The 12,240-nt window shown below is 41.8% G+C and overlaps 1 protein-coding gene across 2 annotated transcripts; it reads left to right on the top strand.

Moving 5' to 3' along the window:
- The first annotated feature begins 1,616 nt into the window (after positions 1 to 1,616).
- Positions 1,617 to 10,535, top strand: znf281b (zinc finger protein 281b). Of its 2 annotated transcripts, none has more exons than XM_044014474.1 (7): positions 1,617 to 1,760; positions 3,736 to 4,261; positions 4,659 to 4,769; positions 4,939 to 5,062; positions 6,506 to 6,589; positions 6,673 to 6,791; positions 7,322 to 10,535. In XM_044014474.1, exons 2-7 carry the CDS (start codon positions 3,809 to 3,811, stop codon positions 8,951 to 8,953), a joined length of 2,523 nt encoding a protein of 840 aa, XP_043870409.1. In that variant the 5' UTR covers positions 1,617 to 1,760; positions 3,736 to 3,808; the 3' UTR covers positions 8,954 to 10,535. The 2 variants fall into 2 exon arrangements, with proteins under 2 accessions (XP_043870409.1, XP_043870408.1); XM_044014473.1 differs by having other exon boundaries at positions 6,497 to 6,589.
- Positions 10,536 to 12,240: the final 1,705 nt, after the last annotated feature.

Below are 12,240 nucleotides of genomic sequence, written 5' to 3'. Positions count from 1 at the left end.
TGGCTTCAAAATAAAAACATGCATGATGTTAACTTATTTAGATTTATTTTCTAATTTCCAATTAACTTGATGTGGGCCGGTATCATGCCTCTTGATGAATAACTTGATGTGTTATCATCATGCACAAACAATAAAATTAAATAAATAAGATTAAATTAAATTAAATTAAATTAAATTAAATTAAATTCAAAAAAAGATAATCAAATGCTCTAGAGGCGCCCTCTGGAGGTCACGGGTTCCCAGGTATTCGCTTAGTTTGGCTTATGCTCTTTCTCTTCATCATTATCATACATTTTACAGCACTTGAAAATGTACGGAGCCACAGAAAAAATGGCCAGGAAATAGGCATAATGTGTGCACGAAATACTGATTAATAATATTAATATCATTGCTATGAATTACCTCGAGAGCTGTGTAAGCAAAAATGGGTGCAAGAGGTACTGAAGCTGCACGATGCACAGAGACTGTGTGTGATTGAGTTTAGGTTGGGAATGAGTAACAAAGATATGCTCAAAAGCCTGGCATTGTAAGGAATCATTATTACCTAAGTTAACGTAGAAAGATATTCACAGATTCTAACTTCCGCAATCAGTAATATTGAAAACAACCAATTAATATACCTTAATATACTGTATACACACACATATATGTATGTATATTTAAAAATATAAAACAAAATTCACTAGATGAAGGGGTTCATTTAATTTTAAACACAGAAGGGTGCACACTGCAATGAAATGTTTTTGTATTTCCATTTGTGAGGTGAAGATGTGGAAATAAGTTAAATGAAAGGGATGTCCCAACGTGAAGCACAGGATGTATAGAGACATGATTTTCACAAGGAGTTTACTGTGCATGTATGTAATCTGTTAATTGTTTACTGTGTATTTCTGTACTTTTGTCTTCTTTGATATATTACTTATGCCAGGGGTGTGCAACCTTTAGGGTGAAAAGAGCCATTGTTGCATTTATGGACCAACCTGACAGAATGTAACTAACATTCTAACGTGTTTTTTGATGGTGGGAGGAAACCGGAGAGCCCGGGGGAAACCCACGCAGACATGGGGAGAACATGCAAACTCCACACAGAAAGGTTCCAGACCAGGAATTGAACCCGGCACCTTCTTGCTGTGAGGCAACAGTGCAAAGCTACTTGGAGCCAGTGTAGGGGGGCTGAAGGGCCACATGTGGCTGTAGAGCAACAGTTTGCAGACCCCTGACCTATAGGGTTAAAAGTAAAGCTGTATGATTAATTCATTTTGGTTGAGTTTTGGAGAAGGGTTAGGTAGGTAAGATATTTTTTACTTCAGTCCATTCCTCTCCTCCACGTGTGATTCAAGGTCTGCAAAGTGCAGCCACTCGCTTTCTTTGTTTTCTTTACTTCTGTTTACTGTTTGCATGTTCGAAATAAAGATAAAGATAAAGAGTGAATTGCTTGACCATTATTTTATTCGTTTCATTTCGCCTTGTGTATTTGTTTTATTATAAGTATTATTATTATTATTATTGTTATTAGTGTTGTATTTACAGAATCTGTCATTTTATATGAACGCTATTTTGAAAAGAAAATTGAAACCTCGACAGCCTTCGCCTGTCTCCTCTCACGACCCGTCCGTCTGCTACACCCATAATCCCCCGCGCCACGACAAGATGGAAGAAAGCAGCGGCCGCTGGAGAACAATGTTTTGGCAATAAAACCTCGAAACGGCGACTACGGAGACAATACAGGCACGCTTGAGACCAACTGCGGTCATGTGTAGGTGAGTGAGGAGCTAAGGTGACTTTTTATTCGTGGTGAGCGCTCAGCTTTTGTTGGGAATCAGGCGACGGAGTCGTGTAGCTCGGCGCAAACGGGAGATGTAATGAGAGGCAGCATCATTGTTTCTGTTGCATGGGCCGTAATGCGGGTTTTCATTCCGGGCAGCTAGCGGCTAGCTACAGAGCTAGCTCGTGGCACATTGATTGTTATGAACACAAACGCTCACCGTTTTATTTAAACCCACCACTGGACCTGGAGCCGATATGTGCCGTAATAGCCGGGGAATGTTTTGCTTGCTCGGTATGTTGGTGGGCGATGTGCGGTGGTTATTTCAGCTAAAGTTAGCTATCAATAAATAGAGCGCCAGCGTTACTTCCAGCCAGACAGATTTGATTTCACGAGCGTCATCAAAGCCTGGGAACCGGAGTATGAGCGATTCATGCCACTGACCTGACCTCGAAGCTAATGTGCTGTTTAAAACCAAACACAATTTCGCTAGTTTACTATTTATTTCAATTATTTAAACATACCGCTGTAGCATACTCCCACGCATGTAGTATTGCCGTTTGAGTGTGCATCATATGCGTCATAATCAAACCCGTGGATTTTGTTTTAGCGTTAGCTAGCTTGATAGCAACATTGTGTACAATGCTAAACGCTCCCTTACATCGGTGAAATGAATCCAATTTAATATGTCCTTGTTAGAATATGCGGTTTATTTTGACCTCACGGTAACGTTAGTTTGTGTTATTTTACTATGGTGAGTAAATGAGGTCTGTAAGACTTTTGAAATCATTGTTTGGAACGAGGACGTGAAGATATAGTTGATTGTCTCGGTGTGGCTAGTCGGTTAGCTAAGCATGCTAACTATTATGCATCACAAAAGCTCATCCGCTTTCTGTTGAATTGAGTGTGGCGCAGCCAAATGGTCGGCAGGTCTAGTCTAAACAATAAACTCCACACTGTAGTCGTTGCTCTGTTCTTCGTTTCCACACTGCCGGTCCCGAACTCATTAAAATGTCTCGCTGCATTTGACCTACATGTCGTTTGTTTTAGACAAGTGTAGTCTACCGGTTAATTTGTCTATATATGAAAAGATGCCCTCAGCTTTTAGCATTCACATTGGGTTGTTAACCAGAAATGGCAAGTGGTGTTTTCCAAGATGAAGCGAAGAGGTTGAACACTAAAAGTATTTGCATGAAAAGCTATATTGCAATTTTTTAAGATGTTGGTCATAATCTGCCATAACCATAATTGGTGCAAACCGTCCCAATTACAACAATACAACTGCAGAGTAAGGTTGGTTTATGTGGAAAACCGGGTACAGTATGTATTTGAATGTATCGCTAAATAGGTTAAAAGAAAACGGGAGTTGGTGTGTTTACATTTACTGTTATGAAGGGAAGACTGGGATCTAGTTCCCAAAAATAAGCTGCAGATAGTGTGAAATTTAAAAGAGTCACCAAACAATTGATGATGAATTGAATATAACAGATTGATAGAAGAAACCAACCTATAGCTGTATATGAATGTTTTAAAAGGACAGATTTCTGACCTCAAAAGATATTGATTGTTCAATCTCTCACATTTTTATGGTGGACTAATTTTTCATAGCACATCAGCTTTGGCAGGTAATTTACTCTAACTGTTCAGAAAGTCTTGCATGATAGCATTCAGAAGACAATCACTTTCAGATTTGGAAAAATGAGAAAACTATTGAGTTGTGCCTTTATGGTCTGTCTTATACATTTAGTTGGGACTCACAATGTTATTGATTCATTGTATGTTTGTTTTATTGGTTATTTATTTTAATTTATTATATTGTAGGCATTTGTGCAAAAACCTTATAAATCCAGGAATGTAAATACATTACCAGAAAACATATTACAGGAGATGAGATGTTACAACAATGTTGGATTACAAACTTCTTCCTATATGTAAACATAACACTAATATGACATTTTTTTTGCTTTCAGGATATTCTCCTGCTGCATTTCTCTGTAGATTTATTGCCCTCCTTCTCCCCCTGCACAAAGCAAAAACACGATCATGAGTATTATCCAGGACAAATTAGGCAATGAGTTTTTGCGCAACGGTGGCATGGACCCCAATTTTGCACCAGGCATGCTCATGTTCAGCCACCTGCCGCCAGTCACCAGCTTCACGCGGCTTGCCTCCCAGTCCGTCATGGGCGAACTTCCCCAGGAGATGATCCTCAAGAAAGAACGTGACTCCCCTCCAGACCACCAGGGCGTCGCTGCTGCGAACACGGGGGGCTTCCTCCACAGCATGGGCATAAAGCAGGAGCGGCTAACTGAGCTGGATTACCGCATGCCCCTCTACGGTGGGGGTGGAGGAGTCGGGGTAAACTGTACTGGAGGGGGCGCGGGGAAGAGTGGCACTGACATGGTGGACATGTCTTTCGGCAACCACCACCAAAACCACCAGAGCATGCTCCTGCATGACCTGAGCCTCAGCAATGTTCGGAGCATGGAAGAACCTGTGAGTGTCTAAATGTTGTCGTAAGTCTTACATTGTGTAGCTGTAATTTTTTGACTTGAATGATATGGCCACAATATTGACAATATTTTAACAGATATCATTCATAAGCGGACGATGTCATTAAAAGTGGATGAATTTAAATTTTTTTCATGAAAGGGGAGTCCCTTTCATGAAAAAAACCAGTCATAAATATTTGACATTTTTGGTGTCAACAAAGAAAATGTGTTTTTTATTTGGGCCATTGAATTCCTGCAGCACTGCAGAATTTCCTCATAATTTCCTCATTATTGCGGTCTCTTTCAATTTGGTCATTCTCTTATCTTTTATAGACTGTTGTTTGATCTTGCAGCTGCTTCTTTCTGCCAACGTATACATCATCTGCTATTGTTGTCCTTAGATTCCTGGAAGACCGGGTAAAGAGCCAAAAGAATCATCAGGTAGAAGAGGGCGGAGGAACAATGGGGACGGACAGGGAGGCAAAGCACGAAAGAAACGCGATGCTTCAAAGGTTAATTTCTCTTTTTTTCCCATTGTTTCCTTTTATTAAGACCGAAAAATGTGATCTGCACACATGAATGGTCTTAAGAAAATGTAATGCTCTTTGCCTTTAAATTACTTTGAACAGTGCTAATGTGCCGGGGTCAAGTCAACAAAACTTTTATGTATACATCTTGCAGGCCATGATGTTGGATGCAGATGGAGCCTGTTTGTCCCCAAACTCGAAACCACATATCTGTGAGCACTGTAACGCTGCCTTCCGCAGCTCCTACCACTTGCGCAGACACGTGCTCATACACACAGGTAAGAGACTTTCGCTGCTTGATAGTGCCTTGCTTTTTTTTTGACGCTGTTAATGGTTGATAAGCAATACAAACTCTGAAAGTTGGAAAGAAGTTGGTGTCAGGTGCTCACATGTCATGATAAATCAGACAGGTATTGTTATTGTGTTCTTGTTTCCTCCATTTTATGCTTCCAAGGTTTGACAAAGGAAATTAACATAACATAACAGACACAAGTTAAAAATGATGGTGACTCCACCATCTAATCTCCCATTCACCATGAGGGCCTAAGACTACTGCAAAAAAAAACCCAGACAATTACTGAAACCAGGTGTGAGTCAGTGATGACTCGTGTATTTCCAGGCATATTAGTCACTCCCTATGCTGGGAAATTCCCACATGGTTCTTTGATTTGCACTTGTAAATAAGGAACTTTCAGATTTTTGCACACTTGATTTATTTAAGTCCTCATTTGTAAGAAACCCATTTAATTCAAATTAATTGTATGTCAAGTCTGTGGAGTCTAGTGGATAGGTATAATAATGTGCTTTGGAAATAAGTGGCTCTTTAGTAAAACATTTTTCTTCAATTCATGGTTATGTCCACAAACCAAAGTTTCCTGTCATAGGGAAGCCAAAAAAACGACAGCAAAACAGATTAATTGCTTATCAAAATGATTGGCAGTTCATTAAGTAGGGAATTATTAATAATTCAATTGCAGCTCTTGTTTTATTCATGCTGAAATAGACAACCTGCTGTGTTGAACCTGTCATTATTGTGTTAAAGGTCTTTGCACAGTGTAATGCTGATAGAAAAACACCACCATCCACCTTTATTTTGATCCCCTGTACCATCTTTTTTAAGCAGGTTAGAAAAAAACTTCAACTAATTGGACTCTTAGTCCAATTAAAGCCAAACTTAAAATACATGTAAACATGGTAGTCTGACTGAAATGGAACTAAATTGAAGGCACTTTCACGAAGTCAGACTAATGACGCTTTTCCACTACTGGTACCGGCACAGCAAGGTACATGTGACTCTGACCCAGGGTAAAGAAGAAAATGGTGAGGAAAATCTTTGCAAAATCTAGAGCAGTGTATTTTTGGACGCATTTATGCTCAGTCACCTTAAAGGGCAAAATGTTTTGAACTTACTGGATGGTAGAAAGGTGCAGACCACCCAAAGTTGTGATAAAGCAGGTCAGCTGAAAAAGGTAGTAGTAGTAGTCCAATTAATGGCATAGTCAAGCTAAAACCTGTAGCCACTGCATTAGTGACATAAATATTGTGTGTTGCCTTCTTTCCACATTTTTCTACATTTCAACATTTTCCATTCTTACAAAAGAAAGTTTATTACAGAATACTTGACGTTGCTTATCATTTTAAACATGAAGTGGACACAATTAAGCGATGGGCTGGGCAAATATTAATGTGATATGGGGATGGTTGTATTCTTGATCGCACAGGTGAGAGGCCTTTCCGGTGCAGCCAGTGTAACATGAGCTTCATTCAGAAGTACCTGCTCCAGCGGCACGAAAAGATCCACAGTGGTGAGTTTCTGGTGTTTAGTCAAGTATTCAGTGTCATTTCTCCTTCATAGAAACTCAATTGGAGTAACTGCTGTATTTTGCAGGAGAGAAGCCTTTCAGCTGTGACCAGTGTAACATGCGCTTTATCCAGAAGTACCATATGGAGCGGCACAAAAGGACACACAGTGGCGAGAAGCCATATCGCTGTGATACATGCCAACAAGTAAGCAACTTTTAGTTTTATAACCAAGTTGTGTTCCCCTTAGAATATTTTCCTCTTTTGTATAATGTTTTAAGTTGGTCCTTTTTTCTCGACTCAACTCAATGAAACCTATGTTAGCTTAAGTGTACAATATTTTAATATTATGTTTGCCATTTATCTTTCTGTTAAACAATCTTTTCTGACTGGAACCTGCTGTTTACACCAAAGTCTGTCGAGGAAAATAAGCGGTTTTACATCAAAACAAATTCCATGTTCAAATCTATGTTGAAATTTATCTCGGTGACAAAAAATTGCCAAACAAAGCAGTTCCCGTGTCCTTTCAAACTAAAAGGCACATGTGATAGAGCAACTTACAAACTTAACTATCCCGATTGAAAAGGCTGTCTAATATAAAATGTTGTTGTCACAGGGGGGCAAGTTTGGGGCACCCTGCTTTATGGAATAGTGTGTATGAGTGTAATATATTCTCACTATTAGCATGTAAGCAGTTGTAAATACATTTGTCAAGTCACCCCTCTGCCTCCTTTCAGTTTTTCTCTAGAACAGACCGGTTACTGAAGCACAAACGGACTTGTGGAGAAGCCATAAAGAAGGGCCTAGACCCGAGCATGCTGGAGCTCAGCGAATCCGAGCTAGGCCAGGGCAGCTATTCACTCACTCAGGGAAACTCGAACACCTCTGGACGCAAAAAGGCCAGGTCCAAGAACGGTGAGGGCGGTGAGCGCAAGCGGAAGAAAAATGCCTCTGCATCAGTGGCAGGAGCCTCATCCTCTCGGGGGATGGCCCATGACCTGGGCTTACAGGACTTCAGCATGGAGCACCCCTCAGGCTCGGGCCCTGCCATGCAGGGACGCACACCCAAATTGGTCTTCAAAAAAGCTGGCCGCAAGGGCCTTGATAAGGGCCTCCTCTCTCTGGAAGACGATGCTGATGGACAAAAACTGTTGAGCCAGAAGCCTGGCTCAATGGATCATGTGGAGGGTTCTGGTCTCGACAATATGGGTCTACTCCAGGGAGCCGGGGGCAACAAGCAGGGGCCCACCACCAGCAGCAACTACGATGATGCAATGCAGTTTGTGAAAAAGCGGCGCTACCTCCATGCAGTTAACAATGACTATGGAGCCGGCCCCCTGCACATGGCAAACCAGGGCAACAGTGTCATCCAGGTTTCCCTCGGACCAGAGCCCACACTGGCCATGCTGGACTCGTCTCCTTTGGAGCTCAAGCACGACAAGTCTGGCATTCCAGATGAGGTACTGCAAAGCCTGCTAGAACATTATAGCCATAAACCAGAAGGGTCACACCACCATGACGTGACTTTTGACCTGCCTGACCACCCACACCATGTTGACCTCCAACCAGCAGCCCCTGTTACCCCAGAGTTGGAGGACGACTCGCCTAATGGCGGCGATAAGACAGTCGTGATGAGCGAGTACTCGAAATTTCTCCTGCAGGCTCTGGAGCGCACCAGCCATAGTGGACCCTTCCCTACCCTTGGCCACACTGGGCCTTTCCCACTCTTGTCCAGCAGCTCCAGTCCCACAGGACCCCTGTTCTCTGACAAACACGTGTACTCCACATCGCCGCTGGACTGTGGCTACCCGCCTGCTGTGTCCTCCCCGCTGCCCATCACCGCCGTTCCCTCATCGACCTCCTCCTCGAACTCCTCAAAGTCCCACTATGGCATGCTGGTGGGCTCTCCCTCTCAGGCAGGCTACCACATCACCTTGGAATCCACCAGTCACCAGCAGCTGACTCCATCTCAGGAGTTGACCGAGCAGTTGGAGAAGCAGCACTCCCCTGGCGCCTACAACCTCCCTCCCCAGGACCTGACCACCCAGGCAGATGGTTCCAAGGGGCAGCAACCCAAGGTTGGAGGAAGCGCTGCACCCACCAACGGCTCCAGCTACCCCGATCTGTCCCCGCTGAACCCCCCTAAAGAAACCACGTACCAGATCGAGAACTTTGCCCAGGCCTTTGGCTCCCAGTTCAAATCAGGGCGGCGGACCCCTCTGAGCTACGGCAGCGATCCTGCAGCAGAGGTCGACCACCGATTAAGAACTCCAGTGTCAGAATTCTCAGGGTATACCAGTTTGTTAGCTGACGTCAGTGCGCCAGTGAGTACAGGATCAAAAACCCCGACAAGCCAAAGTTTCAGATAAGGGTCAAACAAGGTGAATAGAGTAGGGGACTGTTCTGTTACTGTCCAGTCTCACTACATCATCCTAATTTTGTTCTTGTAGCAAAGTTTTGTTTTTTAAACACTGCCATTAATGTTGATACAGAAATGACCAGGGAGGGTCTTCCATGGCCTCAAATGCAATTTTTTTTTAAACTATTCTCATTTTTAATATGTATTTAGTCGCTTAATTTTTAGTAGTGAATTTTTTGACATGAACAAACCGTAGATTTAAATGTAATTTAAAAAAAAGAAAAAAACATTTAGAGGGTAGCTATGAACATGCTTGGTTTTCTTTTTTTTTCTCTTCCTTCTATCTATCGATCCTGAACTCTTGTGTTTTACCAATCATCAAACCATTAATTGTAAAGTAATAATGAAATAATGTTGATACGTTCAATAATAATACAAGTTGTGGCAGGGAAAGGCCCAGAATTCAAATGGCAAAAAAGTATATATTGTCTGTTACAAGAAACATTTTTAACTCAGGAAAATAGGCAAAATTGTGTAATAAGACTATGTATTATGAGATGCAATTAGCACAGTTTTTACAGGTGTATTTTCAGAGTAGAAAGCTTTGATTTTTATTTTTGTGTGTTTTTTAAAGAAATTCAACAGAACAGCAAATTACAATACTTGATGTTTGGTTCTCTACTGCGAGCAGCTTTTGTCAAGATAATGGTACTGTTGTGTTAACGCGAGGACATCCACATTTCTTTTGAGAGTCACGGACATAAAACGAGGTAGTCGAACATAACGGATTGTTTTATCGACACACACTTTCACACAGTGATGGGCAGCTAAGTCCGTCTTACCGTGCACTCCTCTCACGCCCACCAGTGGCCAGTAGATAAATGCTGTGTTTCCTTCGTTGTACGGTTTGGGCTGGTACAGTAGGTATGGTGTGCAACAAACCCTCAATCAGGCTTGCGACACAAGGCATGCGACACAAAAGACAACATTGGAGGACATCCAGCAGCTTTTTTTTCCTCGTGCTGGGTTTGTGGCATCCATGGGATATTTGCACCGATCGTAAGGGAGGGCCATTTTTCTTTTGCCCAAGTAGACTGTCGTGGTTGGAGCTGGTCTAGCTCCACCCTGACTTCACCATTTTACTCTGGTATCCCGAGGGAAGGGTGGAACGGTTAGAGATGGTTATTTTGGTACAATTTCTAATGGAAACGCCAAAAATATGTACCGTACTGTACCGAAAACAAACCGCTCCACTCTGTGGAAACACGGCTTCAAAACAGCAGGTCCTAAAAGTCCTCGCAGTGAGCGTTGTGGCTGCTGCAGCATGAACAAAATATCTGTGATCGGTTTATCGCAGTGTGGTTGAAGTAAATTAAAAAAAAAAAAGTCACCACTTACCTGCTCCACTCCTTGCCGTTCCTTTTTTGTGTCAATGGAATCAAACAAGCACTTTGTTAAAGAAAAAAAAAAACAAACAATGAAGCAAATCATTGGAAACAACAACCCATTCAATTTGCATACGCGATACATGAGTATTATGCTAATGATCATTAATATTATTTTAAGAGGAGAAAACTGTGAATGGGGGAGGGAGGTTGGTTGGGTGGGTGATGGGGGGGCGGGGTGGGAGGGCTGGATTATTGTCTGATAGGGCTTGACTAGGCATGATGACGGGCATTTGATGTATTTTGTTTGTTTTTCAATGATAGAAGAGGGGAAGGGCTCAGGGGGAATGCTTTTCTTACGGTTTGCCGGGTGATGTAAAAAGATTTGTTTTTCTTTTTTGCCATAATTTTGTTATACAATATTTTGAGAGTACCTCTTTGTATTTAAGTGTTTCGAGAGACGGGCTGATATGCTGGAACCCCTATATCTTTAATCCCCCTGGATGTGTCGGATGCATACCCAAAACACCCTTTTATTTATTCTCCACCAGCCACAACAACACCGAGTGGCAGGCATGTTATCACCGGACCTACACACCCCCCCTTCCTTATTTATAACCCCATGTTTTTAATCTTTTAAGAACCATCAACAAAAACATGTTCAAACCTGAAAAGCTGAGTTGTACCGATCTCCGCTTCCCAAAAAATGGAGCCCTGCACTCACAAGAATAAACAATGGCCTTCTTTGTCTTCCGTGGCTCGAGCCATTCTGTCCCGGCAGCCAGGGTTGATATTTAATTTAGTTGATTTCCTGTGAGCCCCCCTTCCTCCCCCCCTCCTATGTCTGTGAGCTCCACCGCCGCCAAGAGACTTTGAAGCTGCTCACATCACAGGGAACAAAGACTGACCAGCCACATCACTCCAAACACACTATGCTTTTAAAGGAGAGAAGAAAAAAAAAAGACAATAAGATTGACCTAAATATACCTCATATCACTAAAGAGTAAGAAAGCAGGGACACGCGTTTCATGTATGTAGTGGAAATATTTGTAGTATAGGTTCGACATATTGTATAATCATTTAACACTGACTGTGTTTACAATTATTGAGCAGATGACTCAAAATGCAAATGTATTTTTTCTTTCTGTACAAAAACCATCCACGCCAAGCAGTGTTGCATTCTAGATGCCTCATAGATCATTCATTCTTCTCATGTTATATCCCTTATTTTTGTTACTTGCCATAATGTGTTTTGATATGATCTCTAGAAGGATATTGTTTACAAAAATGTACAAAAACACTAAAAATGTGTGTTCTCAATGTTTTTTTTTGTTTGTTTTTTTTCTTGAGTTTTTTCCTCCAGTATGCATGATAAGACATTTTTGTATGGCTTTTTTCCCCCCTTGTCACCTCAATACCAAATTTTGTAGCAGAAGCCTCCCCATTCCTTTGTCTTATTTGTTCTTGACCCCTTGTGATATGATTTCCCAGGCTGTACCTGTTATTGAGATGATGAACGGATTAGAGAAGCCAATAAAAACTTTTTGTTACAAAAGAAATGGAAACTACACAGTGTTTGCTTTTGTCAAAGCACTAAATCTCCCGGAAAGACTGCTTCCAGAGTTCATGAGTCAAGTCTGCGGGTAGGATATGATGGTGAGTTCCATTTGTGAGGACTCTGCAAGGATTTTCAACTCCGATCAACCTCACTAACCTTGACATGGGATTAAAAGATGGCTGCCACTACAGGAACGCTGCTTGTTTTAGCACTTCTGCAGTATTTGTTTCACAGTAAATCAGTAAAACGTAGTACTGTTTAATTGTTAACTGTAGACCTGTTGCTGCTCTGTTGGAGTGTACAAAAACATTTACAGCAAACTAGTATTGGTAATAATGGCTAACGATGTCTATC

The sequence above is a fragment of the Solea senegalensis genome, linkage group LG18 (genome assembly GCF_019176455.1).
Source record: "Solea senegalensis isolate Sse05_10M linkage group LG18, IFAPA_SoseM_1, whole genome shotgun sequence".
In the NCBI taxonomy this organism is placed as follows: Eukaryota; Metazoa; Chordata; class Actinopteri; order Pleuronectiformes; family Soleidae; genus Solea; species Solea senegalensis.
This window is presented reverse-complemented; position numbering and strand designations above follow the sequence as displayed.

Bases quoted from the DNA above. Each gene is read 5' to 3' on its own strand.
- znf281b (XM_044014473.1), top strand. From the start codon at position 3,809: ATGAGTATTATCCAGGACAAATTAGGCAATGAGTTTTTGCGCAACGGT. The intron at 4,262-4,658 runs GTGAGTGTCTAA...TGTTGTCCTTAG, and splicing joins TTCGGAGCATGGAAGAACCT to ATTCCTGGAAGACCGGGTAA. The intron at 4,770-4,938 runs GTTAATTTCTCT...TACATCTTGCAG, and splicing joins AGAAACGCGATGCTTCAAAG to GCCATGATGTTGGATGCAGA.